Source organism: Pseudophryne corroboree, chromosome 3, assembly GCF_028390025.1.
Source record: "Pseudophryne corroboree isolate aPseCor3 chromosome 3, aPseCor3.hap2, whole genome shotgun sequence".
Lineage (NCBI taxonomy): Eukaryota > Metazoa > Chordata > Amphibia > Anura > Myobatrachidae > Pseudophryne > Pseudophryne corroboree.
Window position 1 is genome coordinate 649,990,182 of NC_086446.1, and position 27,480 is coordinate 650,017,661.

Genomic DNA, 27,480 nt, shown 5'->3' on the forward strand with positions numbered 1-27,480 from the left:
GTCTTTTAAAACTGTATTTTTCTGTCTTGCGTACACACGCACGCACACATATATATCTGCATTTCTTTTTCTTTTTCATTTTCGTATATCACTCTCCTGTCTGCCAGTTTTATAGTCGATACAAGTGCTAAAAAAAGATTTGCCGTTATTTCATAGTTTAAGAGTAAAGGTTATATAGTTAAAAGATAGACAAACACACAGTTTTGCCTGGGAGATAAGGCGAAGTCAGTGTGTTGTGTGGTAGATGACCAGGGATCATCTACATTGATAAAAATATAAATTGTGTTACGGTGGATCTTTGCTTTGCGTACACGTGTCCCTAACAAAAGACTTGTGTACGCAATCCAAAGGCGGACGCACGCAGCGTACATTACGCAACGGAGCGTCCGGTTACGCCCACGTAGCTCAAGTCACGATAAGTTGATTTTTAACGCAACGCGGTAAGTAACGCAAAGCGGTAAAGAGCGCCACAGGCGATAAATAACGCAAGTCTATTTTTGGAAATCCAAAATTTAAATTAACAGATCCTGCTCCTAATTGGTAACACAGCTGGGCTAAAGAAAAAATTTCTGCGCAGAAATAGAAATAGAAACAAAAGTGTACATGTGATGAGTGAGTATTTTTACAATTTTTAAAGGTTGAACCACAAGAAAAGTCGAGTACTCGTGAGGTACATGCGTGTAAGTGACGTGCACGGTGGCTAGGGAGGCATCTCTGGTTAAATACAATTTTGAGCATTAGAGTATAGCAGACCAGGAGGTCATACTAACAAGACCAGGAGGTCACACTGTAACAAGACCAGGAGGTCATAACAGACCAGGAGGTCCAGGTACAGCCGACAAGGAAGTCCGCTATACAGTTCACAGGCACAACACCGAGAAGGGTTGGTGCAACACCCATATAGGCCATATAAGCTCTGGCTGAAGGAATTCGCAGTCGTAAGTTTCGATTCCATTGGTCTTTCCGTACATAAGCTTAGTTGTTTGTGTACTGAACGACTGGACCGCACGTAAGTGTGTGCAGTAGTTAGTAATCTGACCTAATACCATTAGAGTAAAGGGGTCACAAACGCTATCTGTACACTCTAACGTGATTTGTGTAATTTTTTTATTTTAAGGGAAGTTCGCTGCTCACTCAGGAACTATCCAGCAACCAATAGTTACTGGAAAGAGTAAGTGTTCTTCGGATAACCCTCACAGGTTCCAGTAAATAGAGGTTCAGGTCGCAGGGGCCCTAGGTCGAGTACGCCAGCACCATATCGGTGTGATCAGGTCGTATAGGTCGGCGTGGGCGAGTGAGTGGGGTACTCGGTAAACCGCCACCGTCAGCCTATTGTTGGCATTTGGTTTTTCGTAAAGGGTTGGCTAAATAAAGCAACACTTTCGAACTATGGGGGCCACTTGTTCAGGTAGGGGGCGATCAACCTCGGTTCGGGTTGATTCAGTGGTCCGACCAATTGGGTCGGCCAGGTATATAATGTGTGAAAAATATGGAAGTCACACAGAAACTTTATGTGATGAATGGGAGAGAATGACTGTGCATGACGGGGAGAAATTCCCAAGAATAGGGAGCTTCAGCTCAGAAGTGTTACAAAATTTAAGGAGGAGGATATGTCTCATAAAATCAACAAAGAGACGAATCCAGCATTATGATTATTTACAGTTGTGGCAACAGGAAGGTGAGATACAGAGAGGTTTGGCTCAGGCGGCAGGATCTGGCTCTAACAGAAAACTGATTGCCACGGCCCCGCCGCCACCATATATATCAGGAGAGAAGTTGATTACGGAGAAAGACGCACTAAGGTGTAACACAAAGTCACTTAGTAACTGTGTAAATGTTAATGATAATGTTAACCCATTAACCCATACAAGTATTAACCCGTGCAAGTTGTACCCTGTTTTGAACTTTCCTCAGGAGTGTGATCAAGAGGACGAAGCGGCAACAATTTCAGCGCTCTCTCTAGCAGCCACCATAGCAGAGACCACAGTAGGCACAGCTCCACCCACGAGATTAGTAAAGGCCCCTAGCGGAGGGATAGGTGAGGTCGTATCAACTGGTAAGTACGGCACCATGCATTATGCTGAAACTATTTCACCACAGCCTGTAGAATCTACACAGAATGAGGTTGTTAGAATTACACCTGTTAGAGTAATAGCAGTGCCAAATGGGAAAACAGACGCATCAGGAGCCACTCCCATTAGGAACATTGCCATGTACACTCCATTATCCCGAATGGAATTAAGGACCATAGTGTCTGAATTTCCTGACCCTAGAAAAGACTTAGTTGCCAGTCAAAAATACATCAGAGACTTAGGTAACACTGTAGAGCCCAACAATAAAGACTGGCAGATATTGCTGAGAGCATGTTTACCCTCAAATGTCGACGCAACTCAATTTTTAGCTGATTGCGGACTAGGTCATGATGTACCTCTTACAGATGTGTACAACCAAGATAATGTGAAAAGAATAAACTTGCAGTTAAAAGAGTATTTCCCAGCAGTAGCTAAATGGAATAAGATATTCTCCATTAAACAGAAGGAGTCAGAGACATCTGCAGAGTATTTTCACAGAGCATTATTAGAAATGGCAAAATACACAGGTATAGAGGACATTAAAACAGACACAAACCATCGGGAAGTAGCAGTATCGGTACTGATGGATGGTTTAAAAGAGTCATTGAAGACTAGGGTACAGACCACGCAACCATGTTGGCGAGGTCTGTCTGTGGCTACTTTGAGAGAGGCTGCTATTGATCACGACAGAAACATCACCAGACACAGGGAACAACAAGGTGACAAATTAATGTCAGTAAGTATACAGGCTCTGACCACAAAGCAGCCTGCGTATGTACCATCCAACCCTGTGGGTAAGTCAACTATGATAACATGTTATTCTTGTCAAAGACAGGGGCACTATGCACGAGACTGTAGAGCGAAAAATTCGCAAAGATCATACCAACCCCCTAGACAACGACACGACACACGACATTGGGAGCAAGGTCCGCAGAAACGGAGTTATGAGCCACATACAGGGGAAACAAAAAGATATCCCCCAAACAGAGACTGGCATGCCTCTGGTAGTTCCCAACTATCTCCCTCACAAGTAGTTGCTGCCAGCGGGATTCAGGGAGGTCACCATACCCAATAGGGGTGTGGCCATACCTGTAATCTGCAGCCAGTAAAATTAATTGCCAATCTTGGAAGTGAACCCGAGATCGCAATTAATGTAGCTGGTAAAACTTTAAACTTTCTTGTAGACACAGGGGCGGCCAAGTCAGTGATAAATTCGACAGTGGGCATGAGAACCACTGGTAGGACAATTCCAGCCATGGGAGTAACAGGAGTAGTCCAGCACTACCCTGTTAGCAAACCAGCCGAGATTACAATAGGGCCTTTGCATACCAAGCATTCCTTTTTGCTGGCTGCATCGGCACCAACCAATCTCCTGGGAAGAGACTTACTGTGTAAAATGGGGTGCGTCATTTATTGTACTCCTGAAGGTGTATTCTTGGACATACCTGAGAAACACGCTCAGGAAGTGCGAGACATGTTAGACTCCCCATCAAAATTAATGTCACATACCATTATGACAAATAGGAATCCATCCCAAATAGAAGAGATGACATCTCAGATACCAGAGTCACTTTGGACAAAAGACGGACAGGACACTGGATTAATGGCAAACGTAGCTCCAGTAGTTGTACAAGTAAAAGATGGTAGGATAGCTCCAAAAATCCCACAGTATCCTCTGAAGCCAGAGGTGGAGTTAGGAGTTTACCCAGTAATAGAGCGCTTGCTACAACAGGGCATTCTGGTAAGAACGTCCAGCACTGCCAATAGTCCCATCTTCCCTGTTAAGAAGAGTGGGGGGAGGGGTTACAGGCTAGTGCAGGATCTAAGGGGGATTAACAAAATAGTTGAGAGTCAGTTCCCCGTAGTGCCAAATCCAGCTGTCATCCTAATGCAAATCCCTCCCACTGCCAAATTTTTCACTGTTATTGACCTCTGCTCCGCTTTCTTTTCGGTACCTCTGCACCCTGACAGCCAATATTTGTTTGCATTCACATACAGAGGAGTCCAATACACGTGGACTCGATTACCCCAAGGTTTCATAGATAGTCCAAGTATATTTTCTCAAGCTTTGCATGATTGTTTACAGTCTTTTCAACCAGACAGTGGATCAGTATTGATACAGTATGTGGACGATTTATTACTGTGTTCAGATTCACTGGAAGCATCTCTGAAGGATACGAAACAGCTCCTGTTTCATCTTTCAGACACCGGACACAAGGTGTCCAAAGACAAGTTGCAATTATGCCAAACTAAGGTAAAATATTTGGGACACTGTCTAACACAAGGACTGAGACACCTGACCGCTGATAGAATCCAAGCAATTAGAGACATGACTCTACCACAAACCCAGCAACAGATCAGAACGTTTTTAGGAATGTGTGGGTATTGCCGTAATTGGATCCCAGGGTTTTCCATTTTAGCGTTACCTTTGCAGGAAATGGTCTCCTCAAACAAACCTGATAGGATTTCGCATACAGACGAGTCCGAAACAGCATTTGAGAGACTCAAACAGTGCCTAACGCAGGCACCAGCACTAGGTATGCCAGACTATGGGAAACCCTTTGAACTATACGGAACAGAAAGTGCTGGTTGCGCGGCAGGTGTACTAACCCAAAAACACGGTGATGCCAGCAGGCCAGTTGCATACTACAGCGCTCAGCTAGATACGGTAGCGCGATCCCTCCCCACATGCTTGCGAAGCGTTGCTGCGATAGCATTGCTAGTGACAAAAAGCGAAGATGTCGTGCTAGGCCACAACCTCACAATCCATACGCCACATGCAGTATCAGCCTTATTGAATTCTGCCCAAACCAGACACGTCTCATCAGCGAGATTTACAAGATGGGAATTGGCACTAATGGCCCCCGTAAACATCACCATAAGGAGATGCAGTGCATTAAATCCTGCAACATATCTCCCAGGTGTGCCTGGTCAGGCACAAAGGGTGGAAGGTGAGAGTGCTGGGGAAGGAGGATTTAATACAAAGGAAGATACACATGATTGTATGGAATATTTGACCCAAAATTTTACCGCAAGGCCTGACATCAGTGACAACCCACTGGAAGATGCAGAACTCACGTTCTACACGGACGGTAGTTGTCACAGACAGTCAGACTCGGGAGACTTGTGTACTGGATACGCAGTCGTAGATGACCAAGACACCATAGAAGCGGAACCGCTAGGCCCACCTCACTCAGCCCAGGTTGCTGAACTGGTCGCCCTAACCAGAGCATGTGAATTGGCTAAGGGTAAGTCAGCCAATATCTACACCGATTCTAGATACGCATTCGGGGTAGTCCATGATTTCGGAGCCCTATGGAAATTTCATGACGGCAGCTGGTACACCGGTAGCGCATGCAGCTCACATAAAAAGGCTTCTAACAGCGATACAGGAACCCGACAGAGTGGCTGTTATCAAATGTAAAGCACACACATATAGCCAAGACCCGGTATCACTTGGTAACAGCCGAGCAGACGAAGCTGCTAAGTTAGCAGCTGCTACCCCCATACAGACAGACACCACACAACTGATGGTATTCAATACCATCAACACACAGAAGTTGTGTGAAATGCAAAATTTGTGTTCCACACAGGAAAAGGCAGTCTGGAAGGTAAAGGGATGTGGCCAGGAGTCCTCAGGACTCTGGACGGATGGACATGGTAAACCAGTGGCCCCCAGAGCATATCTTCCATGTCTGGCTGAAGCAGCTCACGGGCTGACTCATCTAGGCAAGGAGGGAATGTGCAAATTGGTAAGAGCCTATTGGTGCGCCCCAGGATTCTCCTCTCATGCGAGTAAAAGAGCAATGTCATGCCTTACCTGTCTGAGAAAGAATATTGGAAAGGCAATACCTACAGAACCATCCCATATCCCACCTGCCGGCGGCCCTTTCCAGGTAATACAAATTGACTTCATACAATTACCCCCTTGTCGGAATTTGAAATATGTACTTGTTTGTATAGATGTTTTCTCGAATTGGGTCGAAGCATTTCCTGCAGCTACAAATACCGCTATGTTTACAGCTAAGAAAATTGTGCAGGAATTTGTATGTAGATATGGTATCCCTAGAATAATCGAAAGTGATAGGGGTACCCATTTTACAGGTGATGTCTTTCAAGGAATGTGTAAATTGATGGGAATTGATAGCAAGCTGCACACTCCGTACCGTCCACAGGCGAGTGCGAAGGTCGAAAGAGTGAACAGCACTATTAAAAATAAATTGAGTAAAGTAATGGCAGAGACAGGATTGACATGGCCAGAAGCTTTGCCCATTGTATTGTACAGTATCAGAACCACTCCCAGGTCCCCTCTTAATCTGTCCCCTTTTGAAATCTTGTTTGGTCGACAACCGCATGTCATGATTAACCCTCAGGATGATTTGAAATGTAACAATGAAGTGACTGTAAAGTACTTGATTAACATGAGTAAACAGTTAAGGAATCAAAATGATAATCCGAAGTTGGTGATTCCTGATCTACCTGATAGTAATTGTCATGACATTGAACCTGGGGATTATGTAATGATACGGAATTTTCTACGCTCAGGTTGCCTTATTGACAGATGGGAAGGACCATACCAGGTCTTATTGACTAGCACTACAGCACTGAAGGTTGCTGAGAGAGAGACTTGGGTCCATTCATCCCACTGCAAGAAGGTCGCTGATCCAGAGAAGTCCCGTGATAAGGAACAGACGGTAGAGGTTGTATCACTGGAGTGTCTGTTCCAGGAGGACTGAGGCGGCACCTGAGCCTTGAAGACCGAGAGCTGTTGTCGACTCCCCACTCCCTTTTATTGTTTTTCTCCACTTCCCATCCCCTCTCCCTCAAATGTATTTTTCCTCCTTCTCATTCTTCTTCGTCTCCTCCTCAAAGATGGACTTGCCCCAAGAGACTGTGATCCGGATTTTCCTGTTGACCATGATGTTAACCAGAGCAGTCTGTTCCGGCGAGAGTACCATGGAGGTCGATAGAGGTTCTGGAATGGGTTCTGATGATAAAGATGGAGGCGTAGTTTTCCAAGATCAACCTAACCAACAAGCAAAGGCGAGTATCAGAAAACGATCCGATAGCATTGATCATAGAAGAAATTGTGACGGATTGTTAGCTGAAGAAAACTGTATCTGTAGGCTCTGTAACAATGTCATTGAGGATGGGTGCATTAAGAAATGCCAATCCAGTTTTAATATCTATATGGACCGGCATCCATTGAGTGACTATCACTCCTTAGTGGGTAACGTATTAAACAAAACAGATTGTTGGGTATGCTCTCAAGTACCTCAGGGTCATAGCAAATCAGGGCTAGTACCATTTCCTTTAACGATAGGGGAGGTACTTGAGTTAAATGGTGGGAGACCGGTGGACCGGAGGTTTAATATCTCCAGCCCTCCTAGTTTGAAGCTCCACCAATACCACGTGGATAGGTCCCTATTATGTTTCAACATCTCCAATCCCAGAAAGCCGGGAAATTGGGAAGTATCATGGAGTAACCACACCATGACCTTTTCACATAGAGCAGATAGAATGCCTACAGATACAGAGCTTGTACGCCACATAGCCAGTAGAGGAAAATCTTTCCGGTATAGATACACCTTAGGAAATAGGATTACTAGAGTTGGAGAAGTATCACCAGGATACTGTGCACATATCGTACAACCTGATACGTGCATTAAGCAGATGGAAGAATTAGGGCTAGGAGATTTCACCTGGAAGGTGTGTAATATGGTAATGTCTTTCTCCGTCCCATATGTTCTCCCCGATGATGCATATTTCATATGCGGGAGAAAGGCGTACAAGTGGCTTGCCCCAAACTCTGAAGGATTGTGTTATATTGGAAGAGTATTGCCTGAAGTAATGACTGTAGCTCATGATAAAATGAAAGACATACACCGTGGTGCCCAAGCTCCTTATACTCACACTCATTACGAGCACCTCGTTAAAAGACAACTGTCAGACAGGTTAGAGCATCCGGCCTCTGATCTGATCCATGAATCCACCGGGATTCAGGTTCTGGTGGCGTTAGATTTCACTCGCACCGCTCGAGGAGTGATGAATTATAGATACATTTCCGCACTCGCCAATTTGTTAGATAATATCACTGAAATGTATGATGACACGTTTAGATATACTGGAAGAGAACTTCAAGCTTATAAAACAGAACTGGTACAGCATAGAATGGTTCTTAATTACCTCACAGCAGTGACAGGCGGATATTGTGTTACATTGGCAACACAGTACGGCGTGAAGTGTTGCACGTATATCACAAATAGCACTGAGGATCCGGTAGAGGTCATAGACCAAAAGATGGACGATATTCTCCAATTAAAGTGGGAATTTCGCCGAAAACACAATCTCACTCTTGCTGCTGTAGGTAATGAGCTGACTGGTTGGGTGTCATGGTTGAACCCGCGAAATTGGTTCTCCGGTTTGGGAGACTGGGCTCAAGGAGTCATAATGGATGTTGGGAAGTTTCTCCTATGTATCTTAGGTGTCGTTATATCGATTGGATTGATATTTAGATGCGGGCAGGCTTTAATGAGGTGCAAACAAAGTACCAGAGTGATGAGTTTGAGGAGTGAGGAAACTGTAATTAACCTGGATTTGATTTATGACCCAACGATAGAAACAATGATGTGATGAAAATGCGATTTCTACGGTCCGTTTCTTTCACCTGTTTTTCTGGTTTTTCTCCAAGATAACAAGACCCCCTTGGACGAGGAAGTTGATAAGACGCTATACAGACAACGGATAGACCAAAGGAGAAGTTTTGACCACTTGAGATATGGACACTTGATGAACTTTGCCATGGATCCCCAGTTTCCCTAGAATTCTTAAAATTACGCTAGCCCAACATTTTTTGTAAATCTAATGGCATTGACAAAGCTTATTGCTCACGCTTAATGAGCAAAACAGCGCAAAGAAGACGACTTTCAACTGATACCGAACAAAACTTCAACCGACAGATGTACATTAACCTGACATAGAATACCACCGCATTTACCGTAATTATGTCTTTTCTTCATTTCTACAACCCTCAGATAATGACACACATAGTATAGGGAATACAGGCACAGATATCAGCAATCACATATTCCCCCATTCATGTATCATCAACTAAAATGTGCTCCCCATTTTGTTCAAAATCCGAAAAGAGCTCGGTAAAGTTTGACAGCCCATCCACAGACCTGTACCACGGGATAAGAAGGAATTCAAATGTATACTTCGCAATACCTCGAAGCTTGATTTACAACACGTACGGCACGATGATACATGACCCCCCCAAACATGGACTCATACACACATGCTTCTGCTATCTCACTAGGTCATACCCTCTTCACACCTACTCCTCTCTCCTCCCTTACCCAACCATGGAAATGAATTAACCCCTAACATATATTTTTCTCCTTTTGAAATGTTTTCAGGAAGTGGCAGTTATTATTGACTGCCAAAGGGTGGACTGTCAAAGTCAGAAAAATATCTCTATGCACACTACCATATTTGCACCTCACACAGGTCCGTGCTGCGCATGCGTACGCTCTCCCGTACGTGCGCATACTCACAGTCGCGGGCACCCGCAGGCGCATGGTATGCGTATTTACGGTAGAGTTTATGCGATCATAGCGTGCGACTCAATCATTACATATTTTCACTAATAATGTATTTTGTAGATCATGGTCCCTTTGATAGATTCTGAAAGTTTGGTTAATATAGAATGTTTATGAACAGAGGAATCCCTCTTTGTTTGATACGAAGGGTCAGACAGGAGTAATACAGTGGTGTTTAGTATCCATCGGAAGAATATTTAATTAGAAATATTCCGGTGTTGGTTTGAAGCAGATCAATCGCTCGTGCAAATAGTTATGGACATAAGAAGTTTATGAACATTTACTTTATTTGCACTTTATTACCCATGCGGCGGGAAACCCAGTTTCCCTCCCACCTGAGCAGTTGGAAATAGTCACAGCCCACCTGTATGAATCAACCTATGACCTTTTGTTATAATGCGAAGCCGAATTCCTGTGTCCAATGAACAATGAGATTGTAGGGACCATTGAATTGTATTGTGTGTGGGGCATAAATAGCAGGCCGACCATATCCAACTTCACTCTCTTCAACGGTTCTCATTGCTGATAATCGGGAGCTGGATATCGAGGCGCATGCGATCGTTCCCCTTGTGCGTAAGTTTTCTCCGTAATCATATTGTCTTACTGTGAGCCATTTCTCTCTCTCCCTCTCTTCTCTTTCTTTCGTATTTTTCCTTGATTAGACTTGAATTGTATTGTATTGTATTACCTGTGTAGTTTATCTGGTTAGTTGGTTTATGTTATGTTGTAGTGTATCATTTGTACTGTGATTCCTTTTGCAAGTATAATAGTCATAATACACATAATAGGTTTCGGACCCTAAGCCCAGGTATCTGTGTATTCTTTATAGTATTAAGTATTCTCTGAGCGTCGGTTACGCTCAAACAGCTTTGTAGTTAATCAGGTTACACAAGGTTGCACTTACACTTTGTCTCTACATTAAGGTTTACTGTGTATTTCATTGTTAAGGGTATAGATATAAAGGTTTAACGTTGTGAGCGTCTGCATCGCTGGTGATCTCCTCGTGGTCCCGAGCGCCGCTACGCTATAGCGAATCATTACGATAAGTCAACAGCCAATAGTCTGCCTGCCTGCGATCACTTGGCCGTGAGTGAACGTGACGCCTGAGCGTCTCGATCACGGCTAAGCGATCGATACGCAACTTGCGTACCCTTACGGTACTTCTCACGTAGATAGCGTACAGTGTTCTTAGACCTCATAAAGGGTCATATATACGATAAATATTTAGCTTTATCAATTGTATGGTGATTAATGGGATGTTCTTTACATTTTTTTGGCAGTCATTGGGATGTTTTTTATCTTGAATGTTGGTCACTGTTATGCTCTGTATGTTCTATGGCAGTCATTGGGATGCTGTCTTTATTGTATGGTGGTAACTGGTATGCTTTCTGTATTATGGAGGAGTCACTGGCATGCTCTCTGTCTTGTGTGGTGGTCACTGACATGCTCTCTACATTGTTTGGGGGTCACTAGTATGCTCTCTGTTGTGTGGCCGTCATTAGGATGCTCTCTGTATTGTGTTGAAATTCCAAGCTCTCTACATTAGTTCTCTACATGTTTTGGCAGTCAGTGGGATGTTTTTCACCTTGAATGTTGGTCACTGTTATGCTCTGTATGTTCTATGGCAGTCATTGGGATGCTGTCTGTATTGTGTGGTGGTAACTGGGATGCTTTTTGTATTATGGAGGAGTCACTGGCATGCTCTCTGTTGTGTGGTTGTCATTAGGATGATCTCTGTATTGTGTTGCAATTCCAAGCACCAGCTTGTTTTGGGGTGGTGGTTTGCACTAAGTGTTGCAATCAGATTGCAACAAGGGCTACCTAAGTCTATTGACTGTTGAATGACTGGATTATCCACATGACAGAGCAGTAGCGGAAGACCTCTGAATCGCATTGTGATTGTTGCCTGCATGTGGAGGAGTAGTGTGTTTGGAACAGGAGCCACGAGTGCGGACAGAATGAGGGGTGGGCTCCAGTGATGAATTGCCCTGTCCTCCCCTCATCTTGCTCTCAAATTATTTATTTATTTATTACTAGTTACTAGTTATTTATATACTCTAGCGCACACATATTCTGCAGTGCTTTACAGAGAAAATATTTGCCCATTCACATCAGTCCCTGCCCCAGTGGAGCTTACAATCTATATTCCCTATCACATGTACACACACACACACACACACACACACACACACACACACACACACACACACACATATTCATGCTAAGGTTAATTTAATTTGAATCCAATTAACCTACCAGTATATTTTTGGAGTATGGGAGGAAACCGGAGCACCCGGAGGAAAGCCACGCAAGTGCGGTGAGAATATACAAACTCCACACAGTTAGGGCCATGGTGGGAATTGAACCCATGACCTCAGTGCTGTGAGGCAGTAATGATAACCATTACACCATCTGTACTGCAAATGCTGCTGCCTATCAGGATACAGGCCACCCAAAAAAATATGATGGGGGCTCCAACGAAAATGTCCCCATTTAGGACCAGTGAATGGCTATGTTTTGCACAGCGGTGAACCTTCTCTGTTTCCATAGGGGCACAGCTCCTCCTGTGCACTTGTTGCACTTCCTATGCAGTGTTCCTCCACTAGGTGCTCAGTTACTATCTAAGCCCTGCTGCTCTGCCATAGTTTCCTACACCTTCCCTTTCCTAGGTTCCAGAACATGTGTCACCATGACCCCACAAGCCACTATGTGTGCATCACCATGTCCCCCCTCCAGGCCCCAGTGTGTGTATCACCATGTCCCAAAAAGCCTCTTTGTCTATGCCACCAAGTCAACACGCCAGTCTCCAGTGTGTATGTTTACATATCATTATCCCAAGGCCCCAGTTTGTCTCTTATCATCCTTATGTGTGTTTCCTTTTCCTCCTTTGTCTGTGTCTCCCATTATTCCTTATTATATCTGTTCCCCCACCTACTCCTACCATTTACGTCCCCCCCAATCTTTCCCCTCTGCCCTTCACAAATCACTGTTACTCTTGTCCTGCACTTTCTCCCACCCATCCATTTTTCTTCTTCCTCTTCTATCCTCTTCTCCCCTTACCTTCCTCCTCCTCTTATGCTGTGGGCAGCTGTTCAGAAGTGACATACAAAATAGACACCTGAGCATGGCAAGTTGGCACAATATGTTTTCCATATAACCTGCTGTCACTGCACTCCCATGTGAAATGCAGAAGAATGATGGTGGTATTTGTCAGGGCTGTTTCTAGACAATTTGGCTCCCAGTGCCAACAGTAAAAAAATGTGACCCCCCCTACCCCATAGGCATTTTAAAATGCACCCCCTGACAAAAAATACTATTTTGCGCATGCCAAAGAATATAACCTGTGGTGGGCGCAGCGAGACACTGTGTCCACAGCATGGCAAGCGCAGAGAGACCTCTAGGGGCTTACTTGCACTCGCCCCACTGCTGGCATCCTGGTGGCTGGGATGCCGCTGATGACGGCATCCCAGGCATCAGTATTACATACTAAGTCCCTCTGGGATACTGCAGGATATCCTGGCCCACAGGACAGGAGACTGAGGTAAGACACAGGGCTGGTTACTTAAACATATGAGAATTTCGACAGGTTCATGACAGCAAGAAGGTGTTGCATCGTCATCAAATAAGGTTACAGAAGTAGATGCTTAACTGTATTTGTTCTATTACTGTTGTTCCAATTGTAAAGAGCAATGGAATTTGCTGCGCTATATAAGAACCTGTTAATAAAAAATAAATATTATTTTAGAACACCTGCACCTGAACAAGACACACATTTTGTTTTTTTACACACTGTGACTCACACTGCTTCTAGTAATGGTGACAAATTGGCACCTAATGAAGGTTATTTTTTGGCAGTTTTCTTTTAATTTTTTTTTAACACGTGCCTGCACTGAACGCGCAACACTGTTCCTCACAGTGCTGTAGCCCACAGTTCACCACTGACAGTCTGACAATCACAACAGTGCTGCACCTCTCAGCCCATCACCATCTTTCTGACAGTATTTATTATTACAGTAGAGCCCTTCATAGTCTGCCTGACAAAGTTACTTTTATTACAGTAGTGTCACAGTATTGCTGCACCCCACAGCCTTTCACAGTCTGCCTGACACAGTTATTATTTATTATTACAGTAGTGCCACAGTAGTTCTGCACCCTACAGCCCTTCACAGTCTGCCTGGCACAGTTACTATTATTACAGTAGTGTCACAGTAGGGCTCCACCCCACAGCCCTACACAGTCTGCCTGACACAGTTATTATTGTTACAGCAGTGCTGCACACCACAGCCCTTCACAGTCTGTCTGACACAGTCACAGTAGTGCTGCTGCTGCCCACAGCCCTTCACTGACAGAGTGCTGCAGCCCACAGCCCCACATCCTACCCTTCCAGGATTCTATGTGAAATGGCGCTTGAACCATGAAGGAGGGAATTTTATAGAATCCAAAACAAGCGAGATCCAATGTTGGAGATGGTGAAGTTTTGCCTTGTTTCCTGGCTGGAAGACTTGAGCCCGAACTCGGAACTACTCGGAATTACCAAATTTGGGTGGGTTCGGTTTTTGGATAACTGAACCTGCACATCTCTAGTTTCTTTAATTGTAATATCATTTATCATAACTAAATTATTATTTACACACAATAACCATTTAACTAAGGTCAGTATAACAAATGTGTAAAGGAATACTCATTACTTACATATTATAAGCATCTTTTGCAACTTTGCTATGTTATTCATGTTGTTTGCAAATTATTTTTTTAGCAAGAGTGTGGCAATTAAGTGTTCAGGGGAAGGTTAGTGGAATTGGGGGCAACACTGTTATTTGGGTCTGTCGGGTTAACATGTGTAATTTTGGACCCGTATGTCTCATAAATAAAAAGTGATTTAAAGTTATGCAAGACATGTAAAGCATACACACAATACATATGGCCATAGTTATGATTCAGTAACAGGACAGACATATTCTACATTATTTTCTTTTTATTCATAAAAACACACAAAGGGACATTGATAAAAATGTCATTACCTAAAGCTACATAATCAATTCTATGAAGTCTATAAATAAAATTGCCTGGTTGCTATAGATCAAGTTATTTTTCTTGTGCATCGGTCCTCTTAAATCCCTTCACTGTTACATGGAATTTATTCTTGTAAACTTCATGAAATTAACAATTTGGATAAACAAATATTCAAATCTTACTTTAAAAGCATTTAAAACTTACAGTTAATTAACAAAATGGACTCCAGTGTTGATTTGTGTTGTTGACATTTGGGGGACAATGAAATCACACAATCAGGATCCTATTGGACCTTGTGCAATGGGTCGCAATGGGGTTGGGTATGGGATCCCGGCGATCATATTCCCGACGGTCAAAATACCAACGATGGTATCCTGACCGTCAGAATGCCGGAAGGGGGGCAAGCGGAATGAAACCCCTTACGGGCTTGTTGCACTCGCCGCGCTGCGGGCTCAGTGGCTCGCTGCGCTTACCACATATTCTATTTCCACTCCATGGGTGTCGTGGACACCTAGGTGTGGGAATAGCGGTGGCAGCGCTGCCGGTATTCTGGCAGTCGGGATTCTGGCGTCAGTATTTTAACAGTTGGGATGTCACTGGGACTATACAATGGGATGTTACTGGGACTATACATTGCTTATTTTATTTGCTTATTTCCAAAATTATCAATGGTTTCCTTACTTTAATATCTGGAAATATGTGCAAAATAACATTGACGATGGATCTCACATTTGATCAAATGTGCGCAGAGGAGGAAGTCTGGCATCACTCCCTAAAATTATGATCAGAGATCAAAGTGTTTTAATTTTTATTTCAGTCGAAGTAAACATGATTGTTTCAATAGAGGCAACATCTTTTCATTTATTTTCTTACAAGCCTGTTATCAATTCATATGTCAAATTATTTTTTAGGACAAGAATAACTTAATGTAAAATTACAAATGAAGTTAGAAAGATCTGTGAAATAAAAATAACTTTAGTAAAGGGGTTAATTATCAACTGAGAAACTGCCAGCTGATAGCTCATAGTAGTACAAATGGGGACATTATTCTCAGCCCTACTAACAAGAATAAACATAAATTTCAATAGAACACTGTTGATAACAAAGCCCATAGTGAGTGCTTCCACAGTATAAGACCTAAACAATTCAGCGGTGAGAATGGTTAAAATGCATTAATTAAAAGGAGAATTTCAGCAAATTATCTTATTCTTGTATTTTATACTGCTGATTTTCTCCTCTTTTGTGAAACAGTTTTATAAAGAAACAATAACTCAAATTAAGACCTAACAATGGAGAATGGTTATTTCTTGGCTGTAGTTAACATCAGGCTTTCTTGCCAAGATTTTTTTTCTACCTCCCACGTTGAATATTTTAACTAATACAATTTGACAATATCTGTTTAATGTACTGTAAGCTACAAGTTCATTGTAGACTAAAACTGCTCTTTGTGCTGTGCATGTATATTACCACATTAGCTTTAGCCATTTAAAAGCCTATTTTATTTTTTATTCTTAAGTACTTTCTAAGCAGGAAGTTATTTTGAAAGTGTTTGGGAAGTGCAGTAGAATGAAATAGAAAGGTTTCCCTGTGGGGGGTTCAAAACAATATTTGTGATTTCTCAAAGAACGTAAACCACTACAGAAGGGAAATAGCTTTCAAGATAAACTCTTCTCTTTGTTTTAATGAGTAATTTCCTCTCTGAAGTTTGACAAATGTAACATAAATTCATGATTATGTTCATGTACAGTATACAGACAGTGCACTGAAAAATACCTGGATATATCAGAGGCAACACATTTATCAAAGGCAATGTCATCTAGTGCATATAATAATAATAATAATAATAATAATAATAATTATTATTTATTATTATTTATTACCAGTTATTTATATAGCGCACACATATTCTGCAGCGCTTTGCAGAGCATATTTGGCCATTCACATCAGTCCCTGCCCAGTGGAGCTTACAATCTATATTCCCTATCACATGTACACAGAGACACATTCACACTAGGGTTAATTTTTGTTGGAAGCCAATTAACCTACTAGTATACACTATATTTTTGGATTGGGGAAGGGAACTGGAGTACCCGGTGGAAACCCACGCAAGTATGGGAAGAATATACAAACTCTGCACAGTTAGGGCCATAGTGGGAATCGAATCCATGACCTCAGTGCTGTGAGGAAGTAATGCTAACCATTACACCATCCGTACTGCATCTAATAACAACAACAACAACAACAACAACAACAACAACAACCACCTTTGTTGTATTGCATTTTGGGTAATCTGTATGACTCTTCTTGTTGATGTGTCGAAACTTCCAATGATGAGGTGATTTGAACCCTAAAATACTTACATCTTAAGTTTTAGAATTGTATGAGTTTGGTTCAATAAGTAAGGTAAGAAGACCTAATGTTTTCTATTTCAGTATAATTTCCCGCCACGCCAGAACAGGTAGACCGCTGCTTCTCCTCATGGCTATTATACTGCGCCTCATATAAGTCATACTGTCCCCACATCAGCTGTAAGATGGCAGGGCTGGTATAAACATGTTCACACATTGAGGTGTGATCAGAGGGCACATCAGCAGCTGAAAATCATCTCCAATTTGTTGAGGTATGCAGTGATATCGTCATATCACAGAAACAGGTTTGGGTTGATGCACTGCCTTTGATAATGGTAGAACATATGTTCAAGATGAGCAGCGATCTGACTGGCCAAGTGTGTCCATCACAGGCAGTGCACTAAACTAAAGCCTGTTTTCGTGAAATTACGTTATCACCATACACCTCGACACGTTGGTGATGATTTTCAGATGCTGATGTGCCCTTTAGATGCAGAAATCTTATCACACTACGCACCTCAATGTCTGACCATAAATCCGTCAGCCCCACCATCTTACAACTGATGTTGACATTAACATTACACAGGTGAGAGATATTGTTACTTATTGATCCACCCTCATATTCCTCAGTCCAATGCTTGCCGCCACAACTATTTTTTCAATGCCAAAAAGTAGACAATGCTTTTCCAGATCGCACTGAATGATAGTTTGAGAGTTTCTAAATGCGTATTTAATTTTAGAATTAGATAATGATGTCTAGCAGTCAGCAATGTATTATCCTGCTGTCTGTAACAGAAACACAAACACAAAAATTACAGTTCAAATGTTTTAATTCCAAGCTCTGCACAGTGCTCCGGTTGTCACAGTGTTTTGTACTAAGCACAAATATGTCTGTATAATTAAACAGCAATGTGGCATATCTTGGATCGCACTGATTGTTACCTGTCTCTCATCATATCATATTAATACAGTGAATGTCATTTATGAGGAGAACACATGCCAATGCATAAACATTCTCTTTGGTAGCATTGGAAACTTGAGGAGTTTAATAGACACAAGATGGTAGTACATCCAAATGAACAGTACAGTATTCAAAGATCTTCTGATAGAGATTCAGAAAGCGCAATGGCTGGATTGATGTTTTCTGTGCTCTTTGATTCTGTATCAGCATCGATGAAAGGTACTGCTGGACCATTAGTGGACTCACATGGACAGCAGCATTCTTCTGCAATTTTTTCTTCCTGATTTTCCAAAGAGGTGTGGAAGTCTATCAACAATACCACAAATCGATACAGTTGCAGCATCACAACAAGAGTGTTTTTTGCAGCAAAAAAGACCAACATCTGGTTAATCACGTTGAAGTATGCCATCAGAATAATCCTGCATATAAGAAATGGACCATCTTGAATCAGTAGACTTATGCCAATGTTCCAAAGATCTGCACTGTATCTGTAGACCAGTAAACACAAGTGTCTTTTGGCTGATGATCCTTGCTGGCACCCAATGTTTTTTACTACAAATAGAAAAAATTAATAATCAAAATGTTACTATAAGACAGAAATGTGATTATGCACTCCCTCTTGTGAAATATAATGATATTAGAAGTCATCAAGTGGTTACATACATACAGTATATGTCCTATTTCATTTCTTGTGTTTTGTAGGTTAGGATACTGCACCCAATACACTATTTTTCACAGTCCAGAGCATGGGTTCTCAACCACTATACTCAAGGCACACTAACAACCAAAGTTTTAAGGATAGCTATACATGAGCACAGATGATACATTGAGTACCTCAGTTATTTTGATTTAACTATCTGTGCTCAAGCATGGATAGCACTAAAATCTGAACTGTTGGTGTGCCTTGAGGACCAAATTTGGGAAACACTGGTCCAGAGGAAGACAACAAATGCTGTGTGAGGCAACATAACCATTGTGAGAAGATCACTTTTACTTGAACTACTGGGTTGAACCTTGTATTCAAGTACAGCAGCTTATGATGTATCATTTCCATGTTTAGCATAACAGACTATTATAGGATAGAATATGTAGGTACTGTAGGTGGTACTAAAGGCTTGGAAACAATGGTAACTTGCATGCTAAATGCTGTCTGACTTTCCTGAGTTTTGCAAACTTGTACATGTACACCCGGGGTTAATGCCTTTACCTCCCCAGATTGTGATAGCTGCCAGGGCAGCCATCAGGTGAGGACTGGTGTCCCGTGCCTGAACAGAAAGGGGGGGTCCACCCAGGGTTGAACTGGCCCACAGGGGTACCAGGGAAACCACCGGTAGGCCCCACTGCCTGAGGGCCCACTCCTTCCTCTAGTGATCAGGTTCCAGACTGTGCACTTGTATTATACATGGTAGACATGTTGCATTACACTGCACTAGACTATTGTTTATTTCAAGCCTATGTGGAGGCTGGTCACACCCCCTTTATAGGCTGACCACACCCCTAAGTATGGGCCCCTATCACTGCATTCCCCCAGTGTGCCCTTCATGCCCCAGTTCGACACTGGGCCCCACCCCTGGCTCCTACCACCAATACTTGTAGAGCTGCACAGTCTGTGAATTAACAGCAGTCTGATAAACAAGCCTTATCTGCGCATTAGCTCTCTGTAAACCATTCCTGTAGGTACGCAACACTCCACCTATATGTAACGTCACAATGTATGTATGTAGGGATGGAGCAGTGCGGCAGAATCTTTTATTTGGGAGGGAGGGGCCCTGTCTATTTGGTCAGTCCCAGGTCCCATAATTTCTGATGGCAGCCCTGATTGCTGCACGTGTTTGAACAAATTATAGATGTGCTTCATACACACATGTGCTGGTAATAGTTTCATATTGTTCATTCTGTTCTGTGATTTAGGGCCTGATTGAGAGATGGATGCTAAATAATAGAAGCTGCAACTGTCGTCTTAGCCTCTACTGCAACATTATGCTAATGCTGCAACTGATGGGCTGTCTATTGAGAGTCTGACCATCGGGATACATGCACAGTGCGTCTTGGATGCATGTGCAAAAGTAAAACGTCGAGCACTTGCTTCCAGGCCTAAATCAGACTCTTACTGAGAACTGCTGGATTTTCATCCAGTTACTTTATAACAGTCACCATTTGGATTTCCCTGCTGATTGATCCTTTAACTTCGTGTTCTCCTTCTGTGTGACTCATTACTGCAATAATCATTCTGGACTCTACTCATCCTCAATGCCAAACCTTTTACAACAGCTTGTTATCTGTTTGCAGCATGGTCACCATAACCAGCTTATTTTCTACAACAGAACCTTGGTTATTTTGGGGGGCTGCTATTCTCCTGTGTGCTGGACACCATCAATCTCTAAATACTAGTCCCCATTTGTAAAATAACAATGGCCTGCGGGTAATTGCCCGTACTTGGGTTGTGTGGTATCAGAGAAATGTGTACATTTAGTTAGGAAATAAGATGGCATCTTACAATATCACAGAAAAGTAATTAGTAAATGGCTCCTCAAAAGTCACATACACTGTAATGGTAATTCGACTATCTAGGAAGCCAGGCTCCATGGTGTACCCAACAGATACCTTATGCCACTTTATTATTTTACTAGTGACTATGTTTTCCTGAATGATGTCTCTAACTACCAGATTGTATCTGTAGATCAGGCTGTGTATGAAGGATGAGGAATGTAGGGAGAGTAGAGGCAAGGTACTGTAGATACACAAACTTACCCATAATAAAGTGCAATACAATAAACAAGTCAGAAACATGACAGAATTATAAGGAAATCCTAGGCATACATACAAAATCAAGGTACATTCAATAGTTAAGTAGAACACAGAGCAATAATATTAATTAATTAATAATCAGCAGGAACCACTGCAGCAAAATACCCATTCATCATTGGTGGTATTCAGTATGCCGGCTGTTGGGATCCCGGTGCACAGTGTACTGGCGCCGGAATCCCGACACCTGGCATACCGACACGTGTACACATCCACGAGAATAAATAGTGTGGCACGTGTATCGCGCCACTGTGCCCACAGTGTGGTAAGCGAATCGAGCACGCAAGGGGCTCATTTGTGCTCGCACTGCTGTCGGCAAGACGGCGGTCGGGATCTCGGCGCTGGTGTGCTGAGCGCTGGTAACCCGGCCGCCGGCAAACCATACTACACCCATTCATCACTAATCATGCATGGAAGGGATGACAATTAAGCAGTGAAAAGTGTGGAGAAGTTGCCCATGGCAACCAATCAGCATTGAAGTAAAATTTATAATTTGCATACTTTACAATTGTACGAAGCAGCTGATTGGTCGCCATGGGCAGCTTCTCTACTGGCTCACTTTTCTGCTCTTTTCAATGCTTCTTGAATAGAGCCCTTAATCCCCAGTATCATCTCCTTTTCCACCCACATAAATATGCTCACAAAATGTACACATTTTTTAATCTCCTCCTTTATATTGAAAAAATACTTACCAGCCAGGTCAAGTGGGAACTGTAACATACTCCATGTCCATACAGCAAGGATAGTATATACCAAAATAGTGTTTGATCTGAAAAATAAACATATTATTGATATCATATTGCTAAATACAAATATATTTACACATTTCATCATTGTAAGCACTGTTACATGGCTGAGTTATTTTGATTGCATAAGAACAACATGGCAGGTTTGGCCTAAGCATACTGTTCGTGTCGACTGGTCATATTCATATACAGAACATTTACAGTAGTCATGTTTCTTTCCATATTGGATATGCCAAAAGGCCTTGTTAGGCTTGTTTCCCACCGGTGGTACCTATGGCAATTTCAATGGCTCAAACTACTGTACCTTTAGTCTTAGATATCACAATTTATTGCAGGAATTTAAGAGGCAAGTTCTTTTGCAAAAAAGGCTTTTAAGAAAGATAACTGGTCTTATAAATGCTTTCAGGAGTTTAATCTGAGAAACAGTTTGTGAGCATTTTGACAAATTTCCAACTAATCAAGTTTTATTTCGCTCTCCCGGTTTGTGTATTGATTTATTTCTAAAGAACAAAATTTATACATTTAAAAACCCTTTAGTGAATAATTAAAAACAGCCTATTTGCTTAACATCAAACAATACTTGTAACTTAACTTTTTCCATTAAATTTTTTTTTATTTCTCATTTCTTTGGGAAATTTTGTAAAATATTTTTGGTAGTTTAAATTTCCCTGTTAGATTGAAGTTTAGTCCACTATAATATTGATGACTAAATGGTAGGATATATTTTGATTAAAGCTCTTACTGTCTGGGATAGTTTGTTTTATGAAATACAACCAGCAATTAAGTCTCTATCTACGTGGCCATTATGTATTTGGTTCTCCCCAGGCTATTATCACCTTATTACCAACTTTAAAGAATAGAACATAGAATGAAGACAAATTGCAAGAAGAAATTAGATACTTTGTTATTAAATTGCCATCACAACAGGATATAAGTAAACAGTTTAACCGTCTGGAATTCTATCTACGTCCCGCACGTTTCACTAGATGTCCTACTCTTCGGGAAGGCTATGACTATCCAGTCATACTATTATGTACAGAAGAACCAAATGAGAGTGAGGTAGGTTAAACCTCTAGACTGAGGGTTAGCTTGTAGGTTTGTCAAGTGTTTCAGGGTGTCCTTCTGTAATTTAGGAGCGTGTCTTTAAGCAAGTTTATATAAGGCTTTGGTTGGTATGAGGGCAAAATTGATGTCTTTAGGTAGAGTAGCTGAATAACTGTGATTTTATTATATTGTGTTGTTCTTTTCTGTCTTAGGGGCCTGATTCATGTAAGTAAAGCAAAAATAAGCATGTAACTGTTTGTCTGGACAAACCATGTTGCCATGGGAGGGGAGCAAATACATTTATACTGTTTCTGTGCAGGGTAAATACTGGCTGCTTTTGCATGTAGTCAACAAATGTTAGGCAGCTTTATTTTACACTGCAATTTAGATTTCAGTTATAACACACCCCACCCAAACCTAAATCTTTCTGCACACTTTACAACTGCCCCACCTGCAGTACAACATGGTTTTGCCCAGTTGCTTGCTTTTTTTGCTTTACTTACAAATATAAATTAGGCCCTTACCATATTTGTTTTTTTCTTTCACTTTCCTAGCCTTTACTATATTTGCTTCTCTATTCTTTTTCTGATCTGTCTTGCAATATTTTCTTTATTATTGTTTGTGGTCCATCATTTTCACTATAAACTTTAAAAAAAAAACTGAGCCTACCCGAATTTACGGTTTCTGAATGAATCTGAGCGGTTCAGATTTTCCCACCAGGCTCAGATTCCAAATTGAGGCAAACTGTCATCTTGTCGGTGTTTGATGTTGTGTGTTTTGGATTCGATATATGTTCCTCTCAAGGTGATCCTGAGGCTATTTCACACAGGACCGCTAGAGAGCTGTGTGCTGACAGTGTTTGCTGACGACTGCTGAGCTGACCGCTGACCTATGTCACTGTCAACCCCTCACTGAGGCTCTTAGTGTTAATATTGGCATAGCTAGATAAATGACAGGTAGTAAGCACAAACATGTTTCTTTATTTGGGGGGGGGGGGGGGGTTTAAAGTGCAGGAACTTACATGTATAGTATATTGTCTAAGTGTGTCACATTGGTGCTGTAACCTTAAGTGTGTCATACTGGTTCTGAGCATTAACCCATGGTGTGTGCACACTGGTATTGTATTTTTTTGGCACTGTCAGCTGCCCAGAGCTTCTGATATAGGGCAGCATTAACCCTTATTGCACATTGGTGTGTTTTTTTGTCACTGTCCGCAGTGCAGCCCAGAGTTTCTAATATATAATACTGGGGAAACATTAACCCTTGGTGCACACTGGTGTTTTTGTTGCTGCTCAGTACCTACTGTACATTGCAGCCCAGAGCTCCTAATACAGGTGCAGCATTAACTCTTGGTGCATACTGGTGTTTTGTTTTATCACTGCCTACATTGAAGCCCAGAGCTTCTAATACAGGGCAGCATTAATCCTTTATTGGTGCACAGTGCATGCTTGTGCCCACAGAAGTTTTTGGTGAAGTTCGTTGTCATTTGTAAAAATGATTTAAAAAAATTCAACTTCTGTGTGTAATAAAGCTCTGTAGCTACTGTGCCACTGCATTAATAATTATAAGCACTGAGTCAATAGTCAACAATAGTCAATAGCCTCGGTGAATATGCCACTTAATTCTTTAAAGGAGTACTGCCATCAGTTCACCTGAGATTTAGGCCTTTCCCTGTGCAGCAGGGTGCTGCGATTTCACCTTCATTAGTACCAGGAACTTCCGCTGCTGCAACATTTCGCCTTCTATAATACCACTGATGTTGACTTTATTCCCCAGTATTGTTTTTCCTTCTTTTTCAGTTGATGAAGCCAGTGATGGGACTGAGAACATAACGGGTATCATCAGGAGTATCAAGATGTGATTAGTTGGGGATTTCAGGTGTAGGTCACTTCTTGATTCTTATTGTGTGGTTATCACTTGTTCTTCATTTTCAACATCAGAGGCTTCTGACTTTGATAGCACTAGTAAGGCACACAGCCAAACTGCTAAATGCAGTGTGCCAGGGTCACTGTTGGCTAAGATTAATGTGGAATACACCTTCCTTTTGCTTTCTATTGATTCTCTCATGTTCATGGACTTTTGTCTTGATGATGGAAATTTCATAGACAAGTGTTTGCCTTTGAGATGTTTGTGTTTAATGCATTTTTTTTGAAAGGATTAACCAGTGATGGCTTGTGAGGTGGGGCTGCAGTACTTTCCAAATCAAATAGAGGAGCCACACCAACTGCCAGTGAGTCAGTTTGGGATGACATTGGTGTGGCTCCGCTTTTTGAAATTTGGACCGCCTCTATTACTGCCACTCAGTTTAAAAACTTTATTTGCACATGCAGTCTAGTTGTAGTTAGAGATGAGCGGGTTCGGTTCCCTGAGAACCGAACCCGCCCGAACTTCACCACCCGATCCCGGATCCGAGTCAGGATTGGGTTTTCCCGCCTGATTCGGAAACCAGAACGAGGCAAAATGTCATCATCCCGCTGTCGTATTCTCATGGGGTTTGGATTCCATATAAGGAGCTGCGCATTGTCGCCATTTTCACTCCGGCATTGGGGAGTGTAGAGAGAGGACGTGTCTCCGTCCTCAGTGTCTTGCATCAGTTCAGTGGTAGTGTCTTGTGCTGCATCAGTCCAGTCACAGTGGTTGTGTCCTCTACTGCCATATGTCCAGTGCTGCTGTATATGTCCAGTCCAGTGGTGCTGTGTTAAGCTGCATCAGTCCAGTGGTGGTGTCTTGTGCTGCATCAGTCTAAGTCACAGTGGTGGTGTCCTCTGCTGCCATATGTCCAGTGCTGCTGTATAAGTACAGTCCAGTAATGCTGTGTTGTGCTGCATCAGTTCAGTGGTGGTGTATTGTGCTGCATCAGTCCAATCAAAGTGGTGGTGTTCTCTGCTGCCATATGTCCAGTGCTGCTGTATAAGTCCAGTCCATTGCAGTGGTGCTGTGTTATCCTGCATCAGTCCAGTGGTGGTGTCCCTGTGCTGCTGTATATGTCCAGTGGTACTGCCATATATGTCCATTGGTACTGCCGTATAAGTCTAGTGGTACTACAGTATAATTCCAGTGATCCTGCCATATAATTCTAGTGGTACTGGCATATAAATCCAGTGATCCTGACGTATAATTCCAGTAGTACTGCCGTATAAGTCCAGTCCAGTGATACTGCCGTATAATTCCAGTAGTACTGGCGTATATGTCCAGTGGTACTGCCGTATAAGTCCAGTGGTACTGATGTATAAGTCCAGTAGTCCTGCTATATAATTCCAGTGGTACTGTCGTATATGTCCAGTCCAGTGATACTGCCATATATGTCCAGTGATCCTGCTGGATAATTCCAGTGGTACTGGCATATAAATCCAGTCCAATGACACTGGTGTATAAGTCCAGTGATTCTGCAGTATAAGTCCAGTGGTACTGCCATATAAGTCCAGTGGTACTGCCATATAAGTCCAGTGGTACTGCCGTATAATTCCAGTGGTCCTGCCATATAATTCCAGTGGTACTGGCATATAAATCCAGTCCAGTGAAACTGGTGAATAAGTCCAGTGATCCTGTCATATAATTCCAGTGGTACTGACATATAAATCCAGTCCAGTGATACTGCTGTATATTTACTCCAAATAAAAGGCTTATATACATTACTTATATTATTATCCAAATAATATTTACAGGGTTTGCCCAGTGTGGTGTAGGGGTATGCTCGCCTGTGCTGCATATTATAATAATAGCTCCATATAAAAGGGTTATTATTATCCAAATTAATTTTACAGGCTTTGCCATGTGTGTGTGTGTGTGTGTGTGTGTGTGTGTGTGTGTGTGTGTGTGTGTGTGGTTTAGGGGTAAGCTCTCCTGAGCCACCAATATTGTGCGTGTATTACATCTGGCCAAATTCCAGTACGTCCCATGTTGTTTGTGCCGCACTCTTGTGTCGCATAGCTTAGTCATACAGCTACCTCATTGCACCTCTTTTACTTCTTTGCATTATGTGCTGTTTGAGGCCTAGTTTTTTTAAGTGCCGTCCTGTCTGCAACTGCAGTGCCACTCCTAGATGGGCCAGGTGTTTGTGCCGCATACTTGTGTCACTTGGCTTAGTCGTACAGCAGCCTCTGTGCACCTCTTTTTCTTCTTTGCATCATGTGCTGTTTGGGGACTAGTTTTTGAATAGTGCCATCTTGTCTGCAACTGCAGTGCCACTCCTAGATGAGCCAGGTGTTTGTGCCGCACACTTGTGTCACTTAGCTTAGCCATACCAGTGGCAAATGCAGGATTTTTAAAGGGGGGTTTCCAAATGCCAGTCAACAATCTCCCACTCTGCGGAACTTTAGAGCAAATGCGGGAGACTGGGGGAGCGGTAGAAGAACCTAGTAATGACCCTGGACATTAATGTTAACACTGGTCTTTTTTACACTGGGGACGGTATGAAATACAATATTAATATTTAACACTATAGATGGTCTATAGTATAGGCTGTATCAAACAAAGTGGTCAATAAAAGGTTAAACATACCATAGTAAATAAATACACAAACATAATAGAAGCAGTACTGCACTTTCTAAGCATACATTCTCCCACCTCATGGTAAGGCTCCTGTCTCTTCTTCCTGGTAGCTACTCTCTGGTCCAGAGCACTGATTGAGGACTCACACACACACAGCAAACTTGGTAGAAGAAGCTGCTACCACTGGGCATGTGCAGCAGCTCTGCTCTGTCCCTTACACTGCATGATGTAGCGGCTGCTCTAGTAATCATATTATATATACCATTGCTATTGTCATAATGTGAGCCAATTGTCAAGAGGAGGGGGGTTTCCGAGCAACCGGAAACCCCCCCTGCGTTTGCCTATGCATACAGCTACCTCATTGCACCTTTTTTACTTCTTTGCATGATGTGCTGTTTG

The 27,480-nt window shown here is 42.3% G+C and overlaps 1 protein-coding gene across 1 annotated transcript in view; it reads right to left on the reverse strand.

The window, feature by feature from the left end:
• Positions 1-17,846: 17,846 nt before the first annotated feature.
• TMEM26 (transmembrane protein 26) overlaps positions 17,847-27,480 on the reverse strand; it is a 193,560-nt gene continuing 183,926 nt past the window's right edge. Inside the window, exons 5-6 of the mRNA XM_063961807.1 lie at positions 21,493-21,569; positions 17,847-18,547 (exon numbers count right to left, since the gene is read on the reverse strand). Coding sequence (XP_063817877.1) covers positions 18,126-18,547; positions 21,493-21,569 — 499 coding nt within the window. The 3' untranslated portion in view covers positions 17,847-18,125. The remainder of the gene's footprint in view (positions 18,548-21,492; positions 21,570-27,480) is intronic.